The sequence below is a fragment of the Fringilla coelebs genome (genome assembly GCF_963513975.1).
Source record: "Fringilla coelebs genome assembly, chromosome: 1".
In the NCBI taxonomy this organism is placed as follows: domain Eukaryota; kingdom Metazoa; phylum Chordata; class Aves; order Passeriformes; family Fringillidae; genus Fringilla; species Fringilla coelebs.
The window spans coordinates 115,187,553-115,205,630 of NC_140028.1; the positions used below are offsets into that span (position 1 = coordinate 115,187,553).

Genomic DNA, 18,078 nt, shown 5'->3' on the forward strand with positions numbered 1-18,078 from the left:
TTATAAAGTAGAACTTTATTTCCATTGCAGTATTTTGCAGTTTTAATAGAGAACAGCTGATGGAGCCAGTTATTACATCACCACAAGTGGGTTCTCAGAAGATTTCTGGAGTACCTTAAAACCTAAAAAAACCACAGACCTATAAAAATCTCACAGTTTCTTCAGCCAAATATTTAGAATGCACTTTTTTTCTTGGTCCAGGTTTAGATTCAGCTCTGTATCAGGCTGTAAAGAGTTGGGCTTCAGCTGAAGAACAGAATTAAAGTGGAAGAATTTCCAAAGGTTAGATGTAATTTGAAAGGTCTTATTCCTTCTCCTGAACTAAATGACTCCATTCTCATACCTGTGAGAGCACCCTGTTGAGAGGCTCTACGGAACTACGTGTACTGAAACAGCAGTCAGCAAAAATTAAACGTTTCCTATTCTTTGGACAGGATGTGTGACATGAAACAAGTAATTTTCTATATTTTAACTTCGGTTACACATTTAGAAGAGTTTTTGGTTTAGGGAATACTACTTTTTGTTTGTTTGTTTCTTTTAGGACAGCCTCTCTTACCAGATATTATGCTATATTTATTTTTCAATGAAAAAAATGTGGAGTGCTTGAGCTCTATTTTTTAAGGAAAAGTCAATGTGCTCCCTATGTTATCTACAGGATACCTGCATTGGAGTTACCTTTGTAGAGCAGTACAGGCAGGATTGGTTACCCCAAAACCAAACCTCCCCAGAATAAAAGTTCATATTTTCAGTAGGTACATTTTGTTTGGTGCTTTCATTGCAAATGGCAGTGCAGGACAGAATATATTCCTATATTGGCTTGCAGTGAAAGCCAAGACTTCTGAGTCAAATTTTTGTTGGTTTTAACATTGTACCAATCTTTAAGACCCAAAAGGGAAAACTAAAAAAAAAAAAAATTAAAGTTAGGGCCGGGACAAGCACAGAAACTAACACTTCACTGAAACACCAGCTTTCTTAACAGCAAATGGTGAGTTTGATTCACACCAAAACCACCCTTAATTTAAAAATTATTTAATATGTAATGATACTTACATTGTTTTCAGTGGTATCCAGGTTAGTGTTATAAAAAGACCAGTCAGTGAAAGCTGCAAAGGCAGCGTGAGACATGCTATACCCAATATGTCACAGAGCAATTTAGTACTCCAAGAGGAAGGGATTAAGAGAAGATGAATTGTTTGTGAGTAATTTTATTTATTGTGTCACTTTGCCTCGGGAAGTTTTCATAGTTAGCCACATATCACCTGTTTCAAACTCAGTGAACTCCTAGAAGACCATGTCAAGGATACTGTGGGTCTTGATGTAGAAAATGAGATATGTGAAATGCATCACAGCATCCTTCAGTGATCTTAGGGCAGCAGCGTTGCTCTCTTTTGCTATCATTACTAATAATGCACAGACTAAGTAATTCTTTGGGGGCAGAGACAGGTGAAGTGGCCCACTGAATTACTCCACTAACCTTTCACCTTTGAAAAGAGTGCTCAAACCCAGGGCACGAGTGAAAAGGAGCGCGGCAGCGCTAATCCCTGTTTGTGCAGCAATAAAACGAGCTCGCGGTTGGGAGCCTGATCAACACACGCGCACGAACTGGAACAACAGCGTGATTCAAGGCAGAACAAAGGGGGGTAGCAGGGCTCTGAATTGCTTTACACAGCCTACAAGCTGAACTACAATTTATTCCTGACTTTCACAAAATCACAATTTCAACTGTCCTCATAGAACGTATTTAACCATCTGCGGGGCTCGTTGAAAGCAATACAGAAGAATGATAAAGTGATCAATGAACACTGTATTACACAAGGAGAACAAATAAAATTAGTTTTTTCAGTAAAGAACAATGGTCGTCACTAGAGGAGAAAGGAGCACATTCTAGAAAGATCAAATGTCTACTAGGAAAAAGTCAGTGAAGCTAATATCAATTTTAGAAATTACAGTTCACAGTAGAAACCATCTAATATGACATATAATGAAGTCCCATTATATTATTCTCATTTCAGGAACTAGTTTTACAGATTTGTCTGCTCACTTCTCAACATTCAATAGAAACATTCTAATATATATGGAAAGAAAGTCAAGTGGTCTTACAGTGGTGCCTTAGCTTCCCATCTGTGAAGCTGGACTAAAGCTTTTCCATCACCCAGACAAGGTATCTAGGTACCTTTGTAAATGTGGCTGTACAGATGTACGCCACAAAGAAGGCTGCCATCCATGACTTGACTCTAAACACTGAGCTCTGTAGAATTGCCAGAAATGCATTTGACTTCTGCTAAGTTTGCACAATGATTGCAGTTACACAAATATTAAGGCATATGTGACTTGATTACGATGTCCAAACTGTTGTCTGGACAAAAAAATGTTACCCATCTTCAAAAATAAAAGAGCTCTGCAAATCTAGTTTAGGAAACATCCATTTACTAAAATATCCATTTTGTAAGCATGGAGGGAGAAATTCATTCCTCTCTCCAGACTTGAGTTTGATTGCTGTCAGGCTACCTACCACAGACCTGTGTGAAATATGAGGCTGCCTAAGAAAAAGATGTTTCAGAAATAAGGAGTATTATCTGGCCCAATTTTATTAACGCAGCTCTTAAAGGAAAGTGTTGGCAGTGATTCATCTCTGTACCTTGCCAAGGGAAATCATTCTTGTTTAAAGAGAAAGATTTTTTCTTCAGTCTTCAGTTTTTAGCAGGATTTCTATAAACTTTACTGGCTGACTGGGAGTTAGCTGAGGCAATCATGGATCAGCGAGGCACAGTGTACTGATCTTGAAGAGTTGTCTTTAATTAAGGAAGAACATGCACCTATTAGATGTGCCAGTATGCTGGAACAATTAAAATTCTAAAATAACACACTTCACTTTGATGCTTGGATGCGTCTCAATATTAAAAGCACAGATACATTAGCAATGTGTCTGTTCATAATAACTTACTCAATTGGGAAGCAGTCATTGCTATTAGAAAAAAAATTAATAAAATGGTGTTAGTAACTGTAGAACTTAATTTGAAAGACATTACATGGCATGTGGTTTGATAAAATTTGAAGAAGCTACAGCAATATGCATTTACCTTGTGGAAGATGGCTGTGAGAGGATAATAAGAAAATCACAGCCCTCAGATCTCAACATGTTGTCAAGCAACCAAAATGCTAAGACCCATAATTAAACTGGCTTTTATCCACAGGGTCATAAGTGTATTTTCAGAAAAGCACTGTGGATGTGATTTTTTTCATGTGTCTGAAGACTCACTAAGAGAGGGATAGCTAGGGATAGGGAGGGATAGCATTCTGTAGGAATGCTCATGTGTTTGGCATTTCTTCCATCTAAAAATAATGGAACCAGTTCTCCTTGGGATTTGTGTCTCCTTACTTCCCACTAATCACCTCCTCCAGGCAAAGTATTGACCTATGGGTCTTACACATCCTGAGCAAACAGTTAAACCCCAAAGCAACTGAGGGTAAAGCTATTCTCTGTGACCATGCTCTGCGAGGGGTTAGATGTCTTATAATCACATGTACCAAAGGTAGATTGCTCTGTAAGAAAACCAGGAGGTCCTACAGGATTCACTTGCTGTGTGGACTCGCAGAGGACAGGAAGGGAGGAGGTGTTACTGCATGGTCTGGTCTGTTAGACACCGAGGCTTTTAGACTCTTGGAGAAAAATGAGTCCTAAAGCCATTTTCCCTCTTGGAAGAGTGTTTGAATGTGAGCAATATTAAAAATCTTCAACTTAAACACCCATTTTAGGTCAGATGCAGGAGTCATCTGAATCCTGCTCTTGAATCTATCCCTTTATACCTTTATTGCAATTCATCCTTAGAAAATAGAAAAGCCTACATGTACTATGAATGCTGCTCATTTTGGTTTAATCTGATTTTCCCCTTCTCGTCCGATTAAATCTCATCATTAATTTGTCAAATTTAAATCCAAACCTCATTAATAACTTATCAAGCTTAAATCCAAAACTGCTATTAAGAATCCCATAAAAATGTCAAAAGAATACAAGAGGCCTTTATTTACAAAAGGTGAGGTTAGTCAAGATTTTTATCCCTTCTAAAGGCCTACTAAATGAAACTCATTCATAGCCCAAGGCCTGAAATCCCTTGGCAGGTTGAACATGCATTGGAACAGGAACAGGAACTTAGGTGTGCCTTGCATGAGCACACCTCTTACTGTTACCCAATAACACAAAAGCAGCTGGGCCTCTCCATTCCCTACCCATACAGGTAATGACTGGGGAATCAGCAGGTGAGTGAGAAAATGACCCCATTTTAGCAACCAACTGGACTATCCACTTCTAGATTAACTTCAGAACATGAATGTAATTATGCCTAATTATGAACAGGTTCTAATAGGACTAGAAGGAAAAAGCAGGGTAAACAAAATAAGTAGCACTCATCATGTAGGCAAGTTTTTACTCCTGGATTAGTTGCAACGAAGTTACACGGCAACACTGAAAAAAGATTGAATTTGTGATATTTTACAGCAATGATTTCTTATTTAGTAACAGTTAAAATAACTTTATTTGGAAATCTTATCTTTCCTACCTGAGAGGTCACATTGACTCCAGTGGCATGCCTGACTAAATGATAATCACTTTGCAAAATGATTTCAGGCATTGGCATAAAGAGTTCTGAGACTGAGCCGTAGAAAAAAGCTACACAAGGTAGAGATGAAAAAGACACAGAAGGTCATTAAGGAATTCCTTCTGCTAGTATAATATTATGTCTTACAGTAAGTTCTACTTTCATGCCACTTTATACAGCCACTTTATCCAATCAATATTATAAAAACCCAAGCAATGAGGATTCCAGCCCCTGAGAATTTTCTGAAATCAAATTCATCTTGGAGCTGTAAATGCTCCACTCCATAGAAGGGCCTTTTTCGAAGCCTTGTACAGATGGAAAATTCTACAAACAATTTACTAATCAAAGCTCTATTTCTGTATCCCACATGAATATGAAAGCTTACAGCACAGCCCATCCTTAAATTGGGGACAATTGCACCACATATTTTGCTATTTAAGTAACTGTCTGCAACTCCAACTAACGCACCTGAACTTAATTTGCTGTGAAAATAGGGATTCTGAAACCCACGCTGCATATAATTTGTTTTATTTGTTGCCTTTGATAGATCTGCAAAACTGTAAAAAACAAACAACTGTTTCCTCCTCCCCTGCTGAATAAAGTAGAAAATTAGCCATGCAAAATATGAGAGACGTGTCTTGCAGCGGTGTAAATCATCTCTGAAGGTAGAATCTGAATGACTCAGGAATACTAATTTCTGAAATCTTATGCAAGAAAGTGAGAGACTAAATGATTTAATAGCTAACATATCCAGGGTTATAAATTTTGCTTTTCAGGACTGACTCTACATTCTTATTGGGAATCTGTTAGCCAAATGTAGCAGGCTTCCTTCCAGGAGCTTAAAGAATGTGAAGCAGTGTGATTTCTATGGTGAAACAAAAATATATGTATTTTAGGAACAGGAAAAATCAGTCTTAAAAATAGTTGTGCTAATTAGGGTCCTGAGGGTGGTTCTTAGGCAGTTGGAAACGTATGGCAAGAAATTTGAAAATCTGTCCTTGCCTTCACATTAAAAAGGGTACACAGGGAAAAAGAAAATCAACAAACACACAAAACAAACCCTCACTTAGAAAAATGGAACAAAGTCTAAATGAAAAATCTGGAGTATAAAAGCTCAGCAGGACTGATGCCAGTTTACTCCATCTGAGATTTGAGCTATTTTTACTGACTGGGAATAATGAATATTAAAGTATTGTGAAATTAGAATGTGATATCTAAATTCATTAATTTTCTAGTTTTATATTTTTTCCTTTAAATAGATACAGTTATATTAGTGAGAAAAATATATTCAGTAGAATGGGTTAAGCCTGCAAGTGATGTATCTACCTCATCAAAAAAAAAAAAAAGAAAAAAAAGATTCCAATGTGATTAAAGACATGTCTGTATTGGCAGACAAAACCTGCATGACACAAAGAAAAAATATTTAATGACCGTAAAATATTAGAGTGTATTTTAAAAGGCAGTTTACTTTTTACCTTGGAACTCATTGAAATTAAGCTAGAAATTTGTATTTTACGTATGAGAAATAACAAAGAGCTTTATTTAAATATTTCACATTGCTGAACATTTAATGTTTGTGACTTATTTTGGTCTTGGTTCACACAAAGATTTATTACATGTATGCTCTCGAGTACCTGTCTTCTCTCTGAGCTAATGGGCATAGGAAACCTCCACTGGTAGTATTTTAAATTACCTATGTTTGTTGGAAAGAAAATGAATTGTAACCTTTTGTATTTGTAGCATCCATCACTCATGCATTTTCTCAAGGACTTTTAATTTAATGACGGTTGAGCCTAAGCTTAGAGAAACTCTGTGCAGAAACTTCTTGAGCAGAAATCAACCAACTTTTAAAAGCCTGGTATGTATATTTATCATATAGCATTTGTAAGTTTAATGTAAAAAACCAAACCCCAAAAGCCAGGTGTATATTTTTCCAGCTTTACTTCCATTTTGTGATAAGACTGTATTTTAGATGTTTTAGAAACCCTTTCTGAGGAATAATAAAAATGAGGAACAGGTAAGTGTTGTGATAAGACTTTTTTCTTATGAGTGCCAGTTACATCCCTTTACATTTATTTCTTGTCACAGATGTACAATGCCTCTTTACTGATTTGGATTTTAGTCAATCTCTAATTTAATCAGATGACATTTAATAAACTGATGGTTGGGTATTATTATGTCTGAAGTTCAATTTTTCTCACATCTCCCAAGCAAAAACAAATTAGGAGCAGAAACATCATTGAAAAGGACAAGCAATCATTAATAACATGGTCAAAGCTTTTCCATTTAAGGAATGGTTGAAATCTAAGGTGATTTCTTCGAGATGGAAAAAATCCACAAAATAAGATGTGACAGGTAATTTGGTAAAGAAGATTAAAAAAGAAAAAAAGGGGTTTTGTTTATCTTTTCCATGGCAAGAAAGGAACTCAAACAAAACCCCACCACATTTAGCAAAAGTTAAAAGAAGGAGATGTTTCATACATCAAATTGTTAAGCACACACAAAAATTATAGTGCAGGAATACTAGAAGGTGATTTAGGAAACTCAAATATAATTAGAAAACTTGGTAGCCATGCACCACCTGTGCTATCATTTAAAAGCACGAAGGTCATACTTCAGCACATAATCTGTTAGCTGTGGCTAAGAGGGAATTTCCTCTCCTGTGTATTACTGTGTGAGTTAAGTACTTTGAGGGATTTTTACACTTGTCTCTGAACCACTGAGAGAAGAGCAGTTGCAGGCAATGTACCTGACTCAATGAGTAGCACTGGTCTTCTGCTAGAGAGTGACTGTACTCCTTCTACTCATTATTCTTTTCAGAGTTCCAGATACATCAGAAAAAAAAAAAGGAACAGGGTAAGTGTGTCTGTGACTGGCATCTGGAGCTATAGCTAATGACTGCATCATGCCTTGGATACCACAAAATCCAGATTTTATTTTTAAAAATAATCTCTACCATTTGCTTTCTAAATTACATAAACCCACCAATTTTCTCATGTAAATATTTCCAGGCATTTTTCAGAAAAAAAAAAAAATTAAACAGACTGTAGACTTCTGAAACCATAATGGGGGGTTTAGAATGAAGTATTTCTAAACAATCTTACTTCTATAGTTATGTTAATCTTTTTAATGAAGTCTTGTGAGCTTTGAATAGCCTAAATCTAAACACACTAAAAGCCTCTATGCTCACAAATAATGGTCTTCTACACATAAGGTGTTGTCAAAGTGCAACTGAAAAGAGCAATGATTTAGGCCAACATCAATAGTAATCCTGATCCAAGCCTCCTCCCCCTGCACACATAATTAGGAGGTATTCCAAGACATATTTTCCTGAGAACTACTAAAGGGATGACAGTTCACAAATGTTTTCCCTGCTGTTATAATAATCCCCACAGTTATGAGTTCATGTTGAGGGGACTTAGTCAACTGATAAGAACAAATCTTGTAACACTTTCATCAGCTTTTCATGGCAAAGGAAATTAATTCTATTTCAATGCATATCTATATGCAATTTTCATAATGTGCTGCTGCATTTCTTGCATTTACATCTGTTTAATACCATGTTTATAGATCCTGTCCACAGAGTTGAAGATATATAGGTGTACGTGTCTGCAAATATTTAAAGACCAGATGTATAGCAAGTCTCTTCCTGGCAGTGCTGAGAGGCTCCTAGTGAGACTTCAGATGTGTAAATCCCATGGGAAGTACTGAAAACCCTGACAGCTGTCAGCCAGCAGCTTTAGGTGCCTAAATGCCTTTAACATATTGGTACTGTGTGTTCAGCTCAGAATATGAGAAGCTGTAAGTGATTCAAACTATAGAATAGAAGTTAGTATTGTATGCACAGTACAACATAACTGGTGTAGCACAGTATCTTTTAAACTGAATGGAAAGAGAAAGCACTGATGGACTACCAAGAATTTTTAAATATCAGCTCTAGATTCTATGATACAAAGTGCAAATATGTAAATTTACCTATGTAGCAGGTTCTGCTGAGCAGGGAGGGGAACATACAGTATTTATAGATACACAAGTACTTTCTTGCAGAAAGAACTTTGTTGCAATTGACGGGATCTCTTTGCTCATGTTTTTCTCAAGACAACCCCATCTTTGACTAAGTGATTCTGCACTCACTGAGAGCAGAACAAACCCCATCAGTTTTATGCTGCATTTTCCTTTCCTTTCCGTTGCTCCCTTGGGACAACTTCTTAGGATGTCCTTTATGCCAAACACGCATTTGCTCTGCTCCCCCTCCAGCAGCACCGAGGCACCAGAGCAACCCCACATTGCACTTTGTCTTTGCTGAGCCAGAGCCTCCTGAGCGAGCGCTCATCCCATCTGGAGACAATCCAGGTCAGAAATGGAAAAAGGAACAGAAAGGTTATGTTGCAACTCAGAACAAACCAAAACCCATTACACCCTGAACTGACTGCTGGCTGTTTTAACTTTCATTTACTCTGTGTTACTCGTTGCCATGCTTGAGTGACATGGCATAGAGTATTTTCCTGCTTCAGATTCAAAGAAAGCATTTTCCATTGTGCTGAAACAGCCCAGAAACCTGCCCACTTCCTGACAGAGTACAGTATACAAACTCTGAAGAAAAGGGAAAAAACCAGCTCCAAGCTAAAGAATATAAATAATCTCAGACAACAGAGCAATTTCATTGTTTACATGACCCTCTGCTGCTTACAAAAAGGATATATGGGAAAATGAGATTGTTTTGTTGTATGTCTGATAGTACTGTGTTGTGACATTGCACCTGGTAGCCTGTGGGTGCCAGGAAAGAATCAAAGTAGCAGGGCTTAGCCAGCCTCATAAAATGGAACAAATTAATATTGTTTTACCAACTTAAAAGTATTTCAATCATTTTCCAGAATATTCATCACATTTGACAAATCTACTCAAATATGGATTATTAAAGAATTAAATAAATTAACTGGATTATTAAAGAATGAGTATTTATAAGGAGTACTTATAGTTTTCCTGTCTTCTATATGTCTTGACAAAAATGTTCAAAAAGGAAAGAAAATTTCCCTAGAAACAACAACAGCATGTACTTAGGCACAGGAAAGCCTAAAAGTCCTTTTTGATAAACTGAACAAAGCTGATAAGATGTTAAATGAAAAAGAAAAAAAAATCAGATTGGATTCTGAAGCAGTTTCTGATAGTAGTAAAACGTGCAGATTACAGCTTTAAGGAAAATAAATGAGGAAGAATGAGGAAAATGAGAAGTGGCTCATCCCTTGAACTTGCTGTCATCCCAAATTTCTAAATTAACTTCACAGCTGGGGGTGAGGGGAAAAGAAGGAATGATAATTGCGAAGTCTAAAAATTGCAGAAGGAACACCTGATATGAACCAGCACTGACAGAAAGCAGCCTCTGCTATGGGGAAGCACCAGATGAGGAGGAACATGGTACATGCTTCCTGCTAGATTGATATATATGGAATAATGGAGAGAAATGAAGATACACCCGGGCTGCTGAGCGGTGAGGAGCACAGACCTGTTCTTCATTACCTAGGGCTGGGTAGCTATTTTAAAGTTGGAACATGGAAGCCAAATAGCAGAGCTGTGACCACAAGTCAGCCAAATTCCCACTCAGAGCCAAATGCTCCAGCATGGAACAGATTTTATTATTACAGCTATGTTACATTTTCCTTTATTAAACTGCCTTGGATTTATTTTAAACTTTTTTTTTTTTGGACGGGAAAGCATTTTCAAGTATCACAGTAATTCTGAAAATAGATCTTTTTTATTGATACAGTGGACATCTATCAGTGTATTAAAATGCATGCTGGTATGGCTGGGGCTTTGCTGGCTGAAGAAGCAGAGCTGTTCCTGTGGAACCAGATGCATTGACATACACTTTTTTGAAGTGGCTGTGGCAATCCTGGCTCTTGGTGCCCCTGTGCCAGAGATGATCAGCCCAGAGCACTGTCAGGAGCATGGAGTGTGTCAGTGGGCATCAAAGACTGGCAGCCTCACTCCGACTCCTGGTGGGAGATACATTTTCCTGAGAGGGTTTAAGTGAACCTACTCCCCTTTGCCTGGGGTGTGCAGAAGACAATTCCATGGGTATTGCATTGTATATTGGGTTGTCCAGGTATTTCTGTTAATACCTTACACACATTTGTAGAGATTGTGGAATTGCTACGAACAAACATTTAGATGAAACTTAAGTTTCCCAAACACCAACACAAATTCAAAATGTGGAGGTGCTCAAAGCTTTCTAGATAGCAGATCTATCCATGTTGCACTTGGGGATATGGAGCAATTCCAACAGCTGGATTTGGGAGGGCTGCTGAAGGCAAACCTGCCACGGGACAGGGCAGTGGCACTGCAGCAGGAGAATGCATACTGCTGCCTGAAGGGGCAATGGGCTGAGAAATCACTAAGTCAGTTCCCTCCCTTGCATGCTGTCTGACTTAAATCTCCCCACCTACTTGTGTTTTGCAGAGGTTCTGGTAACAGCAGCAATTCCAGCAGCTTTGTAGCAGGGCAAATACTGTTCAGGCTTTTAGAGCTTTTAAGATTATGTTGAAAAATCACTCTCCAAAGTGCTGTTTTAGTTCCCATTGAGGATCAAAGATATGCATTAAATTACACTATTGAATCCTTTTCTGCAAAAGATGACAGAACTGGGATTTTATACCCTCAGCAACAAGAGTACAGAACCTTGCACACCCTTAGGAAAATGATAAAGGGAAAAAAGGAAAGGAAAAAGAAAAAAAGAAAAAGAATAATGTAATAACTGAATCCCACCTCCAAATTTTCTTAAACACCAGAACCTTCATGCAGGTGCATGTAGGGGTGTTAATATCTTTTAGCAGACCTAAATCATGCCAAACCACATGGATAACTTGTAATTGCAACAGAAAAAGAACAATAGCATGTTATCCAAAATTGCTTGTTATACCTACTCTGTGATAAAAACAAGAGGTTTCTAGGGAAGATAAAGGCAAAATGTAAGGATGACTCATATGAATAAAGCTTAAAAGCATGTCTGGTGTCCCTTAGTGAGACATGTAAAGATCCCCATAACCCTAGGATCTTTGACTTTGCTTATCTATGCTTAGATAAATGTAAGTCATTAAAATGCACAGCCACATTACTTCATGTGGGTTAACAAAGTATGAAAGCATCCAGTAAATTCATGATTCATGGCAGTACTTGTAAAAACAGCACATCTACTTGTAACCAGGGTACAATATATTTGAAAGCCACAATGTACGTTGTGGAGTTTTTTAACATAAATAGTCTACTTTTCAGATGTGCTGTGAAACTGCAACTACTATAAAAATTGATGGGTCTCACATTGAAGTAATGTAGTGCTACTTGTCCAAAGTAATGTAGTGCTACTCGTTTACCCTCATAAGTACATTTATTGTGAGGACATGCATGCTTCAAACTACGTTCACAGCAAACTTTACAGGTAACACTAAACAAACTGCCTCACACTTTCTGGTGAGTTTAAAAGGCTACCAGACAAGCATCTTTACACTGATAACATGTCACTGAAGCATCTGAGAGCAGAGCAACCAACTCGACTAGCACTGACCCCAGTGAAGCGGGTACCGCAGGCAGTTTTTTGAGCATATCCTTTGCCAGAGGTTAAAGCAGAGGTTTCACCCTTTCTAGCAAAAGCTTTTTCTTTTTTTTGCTCTTCCTTTCTTTTTTTTTCCTTTTCCCTCTTTCCTTTTCCTCTTTTCCTTTCTCCACCATTTCACTCAATTGGGTAAAAGCAGACAAACAGTGAAAATGACAGGGCTAAGACAGAAATAACCTTCAGTGGGGCTGCCAAGTGAGATAGGCACATCCAACAGGGAGCAGTAAATATTTCCACCTGGATGACGGTGAGGATGAGCAGGTTAGTCTGCCTAGCTGTGCCTCATGCCTCAATGGCCTCCAAGAGTCAGGAGCATTTAGGAGGGACGAGTGCAGTGAGCATGAGCAGGGGAACAGAAAACCTCTCTTACTGAAGGAGGCTCGTAGACACAGGTCTGGTCGTGCATCAAATAAAGACAACAAGGGAAGAAGATGGTTCTTAATTAGTACACCAGGAGTGAAAAACAGAAAAATGGTCACTTAAGGTATAGGACAAGACTTGCTTAAAAACAAGTGGGTATAAAATTCTTGTGAGTCAGTTTAGGTTAGGAATCAGGCAGAGGTTTCTAAAGTGCAAAGCAAGTGAGGCTCTGTAGAGTCCTTCAGCAGTTACTTTGGCTACAGCTGTCATCCAAATTTTCAGCCTGATGTTTGTGGGAAAGCAATATTGTGGCTGGCCACATCTCAGCCTGCCACTGCTCTTCTGTGTGCACCCCCTGGCACATCCCCATTGCAGGAGCTCGCAGGGAAGAGGGCCAGGAGCATTTGGTTCCAGAATGTCAGCTGAGGGATAAAATCACCACTGACCATGGAACTTGCACGTGGGGAAAATGGTAAGGAGCCAGAGCCAGAGGATGACACCAGAAAGGAAGAGGCTGCTGTGAGGAAGAGGTAGGCTTTGTCCTGATGCTCTAATCAAGGCTTAGCTGGGTGTTTTTAAGCAGACATGATTTGATGTTAAGACTGTTCAGACAATGTGGATAATCAGGCCAGCCAAGTTCAGATTTTGAATGTGAAGAAGGAAACCATGCAAAGAAAAGTTTTGCAGTTTTACAATTTATTTTCTCTGACGCATTTGCGAATGATATTTTTCCTAGGGCTCAAGAACCTTTGGCAGGGCCAGGATGGCAATGATCAACTGAGAAAAATAAACATTCTAAGCCAGATCAGCATCACCAGGTCTGTAACTATAAAAAATAATTAATTTGCTTAGCACTTCAAACTCAGTAAAACACGAAACCTCAATGGCCATCTGCACTTGAAAGCTCTTCAGATTAAGGCAGTGCGGAAATTTACACTCCCCAGGCTCCGCTTGAACACTTAAAGTGTAGTTGACTTTTAGTCCAAGCAAGACGGGTTTTTGTAACTTAATACATTTTCAAAGTGGGGAGTGTCCACATGGAGTTACTCTGCAGTAACTAACTGCCCACACAGGCCAGCACTAGCAGCTAACACTGGAAGCAGACATTTTCAGGACTCAAGCATAGAGCCTATTAACATTTACTCACTCACTCACTCTCTCACTCATTCACTCTGTTTCAAGCAGGTGAAGGTATCTATCAGGTTTTGTGGGGTTGCTCATGCACATGACAAAGTATTTACAGGACTGGAGCCCTGATTTGTAGAAAGGGACGTGTGTTCCTGCCTTGAGTACCACCCCAAAGGAAAATACTAATGCCTGGACTGGGCTAGTGCATCCCACCATCTCTCCCATCCCTCTGATACATTTGGCTCTCTCGCACTCCCAGATAATGCACATGTGTTCAGTCACACACAAACCCTACGGCACCCCTTCCCCCCAGGGAAAAGTCAGCCAGCTGTTGCAAAATTCAGACCTTTCATTAACACAGTTTAGTGGCTGATACTGCCAAGCAAAACAGAGACAATTAATAATAATCAGGACTGAAGGGTCTGAGACAGCTTATGAGTAGAGGATTGTATTAGCTGTTTAAAAAGGACAAACTTGCTCCTGCCTGGAGTGATAGGGAACAAAGGGCGGTGATGTACAACCAGGGAGGGAAGAGACTCTCTCCGTGGCTTTTGTAGATTACTGTGTGAATGACAGGAGCGGCAGGAGCAAATACCTCTTTTCATTTGCTCAGCCTGCTGGAGAAGAATAGCAGCGCTCGCCAATGAAGCTGCAGCTGTGCTTCAGCGCCGTTTAATCACTGTGTATGACTGAGGCTAAATTAGCTGCCATTCTTACTCCTATTTGTTGTTCTAATGAAGATTTGCATACATGTAAGAGTAGGGGGTAACTGATACTTGATTCTTCGCTTCAGAGGCCAGCGTGGAAGACTCGCCCATCCTGCATGTTTATGTTTGTGGGAGATTCAACGTTGCCTTTCCATTTGACCTGATCTGCTTCTGGCTGATGAATGGTGAAAAAAGAGTTCAAAGTTGCTTATCAAATCAAGACTCCTGTTGTGTTTCTGCCTTTAGAAAGGGGCAGACTAGTTACATGAAGAGAGGACTGAGGGATTAGAAAATTACTCCCAGCTGTAAAAAGTATATATGCATGTTTCTGCAGCTACATATGTGTATATATATGTGATATATTTCAATGGCATATGTGTCATTGACATATCTTTCTATCCATCCATCCATCCATCCATCCATCCATCCATCCATCCATCCATCCATCCATCCATCCCTCCATCTGATGGTAAGTGACCAATACTTTTTAAATGATAAAATATCAGAAAAATCCTATTAGGCAATATGATGAAAAGTAAGGACTCGTAAATTTCTGCAAGCCTTCTGCTGTTCATCACTAGTATTCAAAGTTCACTTTTAAATAAAAGAATATCTAACACGAAACAGGCAATTACAAAGGAAGGCAAAAATGACTCAGCACTTCAAAAATATGTGCCACCAGTACCTTATGAGACTGGGATACGAATTAAGAATTTGTGTTAATTCATCAAAGAAGGGGAAAATTTTACCATGAAGCAGTGAAAAAAATCCAAAACTACTTCATAATTAAAGAGAAGATTTGAAAATTAAATGTCATAACATTGCTTTATCTACTGTGGTCAAGAAAATGCCTATGGCTGCTAACTGAAAGAGTCTAAATGGAAGAACTTCCCATTTTTTGTGTGTTAACTTGTTGTACATGGTAATACAATATGGATAATTGTTTTCAGTATTCCTCTTACACACTTGATATGCTAGAACTGTTGTTTGACAGCGTCTGTAAGGATTTAAGATTGAGAAGGCATAAGTAGTGAATTTCTAAATTTCAAATCACTGCTGGAAACTGTCCAGCTCTCAAGATGACTGTATCCCTCCAAAGAGAGTATCTGAATCCCTATGAGAGAGCATGTATTCACTGCCTGTTTCTCAATCCCTACACAGCTTTGCAGTGTCTCTAGCTCTTTACCTGGTCTCTAAGACACACGAGCAAATATTAATTTGGTTTTTGTACACTTCTGTCATCTATCTGGCCTGACTACCTACAGACACTTCTGCATATTTTTGGCCAAATACTAACAGAAATCAATCTTTCAGAGACGTTAGCAGAGAGCATGCAATCCACCTGAAATAAATGTGCCTAAAATGGTAACACTCTATCACTCTACCTCCCAGCTGAAAGGAACACCACAGGTTTCAATGTTCTATACAGCAACAAACCCACATGAAAATAAAAGCAGTCAATCACATTTTTGCCTGTTCTCACCTTGAGTTTTGAAATACTCAATATTCTATTACAGGCTTTGATTCAGCCCCGGATTATGCCAGAATCTCACATTCTGCCCTTTTCAAAGCAATTTTTAGCCCTTTGGGCAAATTAAAAATAATATTGAAGCGTATGATGAAAAACACACCATCAACAACCCCCATGACATATAAACAGATCACATAATTTTTCTTCAATGATTCTTTAGTAATTTCTATATATTATGGTTTTCCAAGGCTACAGTCAGAATTATGTGTTGGTAAATACGGTAAGAGAAAGTGGAAATTACAGATCTAATGGTCAATGGCATAAAACAAATCTAAAAGAGCTGAGGGGAGAGGTTAAGTGCTATGCTAGTTAATAAGAATGACAGCTTGCTTTGAATACTCATGCTGGCTGTCCAAGATATTGAATAAACCTCATTTAAACTAATTTTCATTATTTGTAGAGTCTGCGTTAGGCATCTATCATTGTCTGCGCTATTAATATTCTTTTCAGAGACCACATTATCAGCATATTTAAATGAAAGCTTTCCTTTTCAATATTTATTAACTCATTAATATTTCTTGGTGGTAATATCCTGGTTGTAATATCCAAATTATGCATACTAAGGTATTTTCTACTGATCAAACTTTCTGAATTAAAAAAAAAAATAAATTATCCAGTACTAAAACTGCACTTGAGCTTCTGGAGTTCTGCTTTCTTTTTGTACTATTTATATGAAGAGCATCTAAACTTGACATTTTCTTGGTTTTTTTCAGTAGGTACCAGTAAACCAGAGCACTGACCAGACATTACTGAGCTGACCAAATGTGAATGACGAATGAATGAGGATATGAAAGTTAATTCGTCTTACCGGGGTTACAGTCTGTGAGGAGGGAGCAGATGGAGAGGAGAACTTTAGAAATGGTTAACGCTGGACTCCAGTTGTCCTTTAAAATGTCCAGGCAGATGACGCCTTGGCTGTTGATGTTGCAGTGGTAGATCCTTGTCCGGAATGTCACCTGGAAAGGACAGCGCGTCTCAGTACAACAGCGTTCATGCCAGTAATTATTGCACAATTATTGAGCCATGAAGAGCCACAGGAACAAACATTCTGCTTTCCAGGCTGCTACTCTGCCACTGCTGGTTAAAGACTGGGCAAGACAAAGTAAAGGAAATAAACTTGCAGCTGTGGCCAGCAGTGAAACTGGTTTGTGCAGGCTGAGAATGGGATGCATTTCCTGAGCTTCCTCCTGCCTTGGTCTTATCAATCTCCTTATTTTGTATACAACCAAAAAAAGCAGTTCCAGCCCCTAATCTGGATAATGTTCATAACTCAGGTCCACAGCTCTTTCACGCTTTGAAGGCAGTCAGAACAAGACAGATTCTTCTACTGTCTTCATCTGTTCATCATTTGACACAATAGATTAAGCTGTAAAAAAAATGCAGAGGCATCACAGCAGTGACTCCTGAAAAAATTGAAGTGAAACATTTTTGAGAAAGGCTACTCAAACTTCCAAATTTTAGGTTACATTTTTATCAGTAGAATTGTTTGCAAACACCTTTGGGGTTTTTATTAGTAGTTTATTTTGATGATATCTGTATCTATTTTATACGGCGTTCCAGGGGATCCCATAGGTAACAAACCACGGAGATTATTTTAGCCCAGAATAATGTCCTCCTTCTTCAAGGTGGAGACACAGGCTTTTTATTTTAAAAGAAGCTCAGCTAGGAAAGTTCACTTCATAATTCAGAATGAATACGGGGGCTACTGGACAAGAGGGGACAATGTGAATAAAACCATGTCTTGGTGGTCACATCAAGGACTAATTTCTCCATCAGTTCTACCCAAATGACAAGTCACACCCAGACGGTTTCAATGACATGTTCCTAAAATCTAAAATTAAGATGTAGAACATCAGGCCACTCAGCAAGCAGAAGAGAGAACACAAGTGAAATAATACAGTACCTGGTTTACTTCTATAAAAAAAGAATTATAGAAATCATTCTCTAGCACACTGAAAAATTCTGCCCCTTTGGATTAAATCAAGAAGCTTTGACAAAATAATGGAAAGAAAAGATAGTAGATTTATGGTATTAAAACATTGCATTCAATAAGAAATACTTTTTCTCATGAATACTTTTCCACACAGATCTGGAAAAATGCTTTGGAGCCCACTGCCATGCACCAGTGAGTTCTGTACCAAAGAACCCTAC

At 38.5% G+C, this 18,078-nt stretch overlaps 1 protein-coding gene across 1 annotated transcript in view; it reads right to left on the bottom strand.

Moving 5' to 3' along the window:
* The window catches only part of LOC311157311 (ubiquitin-conjugating enzyme E2 E2), a 200,208-nt gene that overhangs the window by 6,023 nt on the left and 176,107 nt on the right, over positions 1-18,078 (bottom strand). The window contains exon 5 of the mRNA XM_084211944.1: positions 16,736-16,883. Coding sequence (XP_084068070.1) covers positions 16,736-16,883 — 148 coding nt within the window. The remainder of the gene's footprint in view (positions 1-16,735; positions 16,884-18,078) is intronic.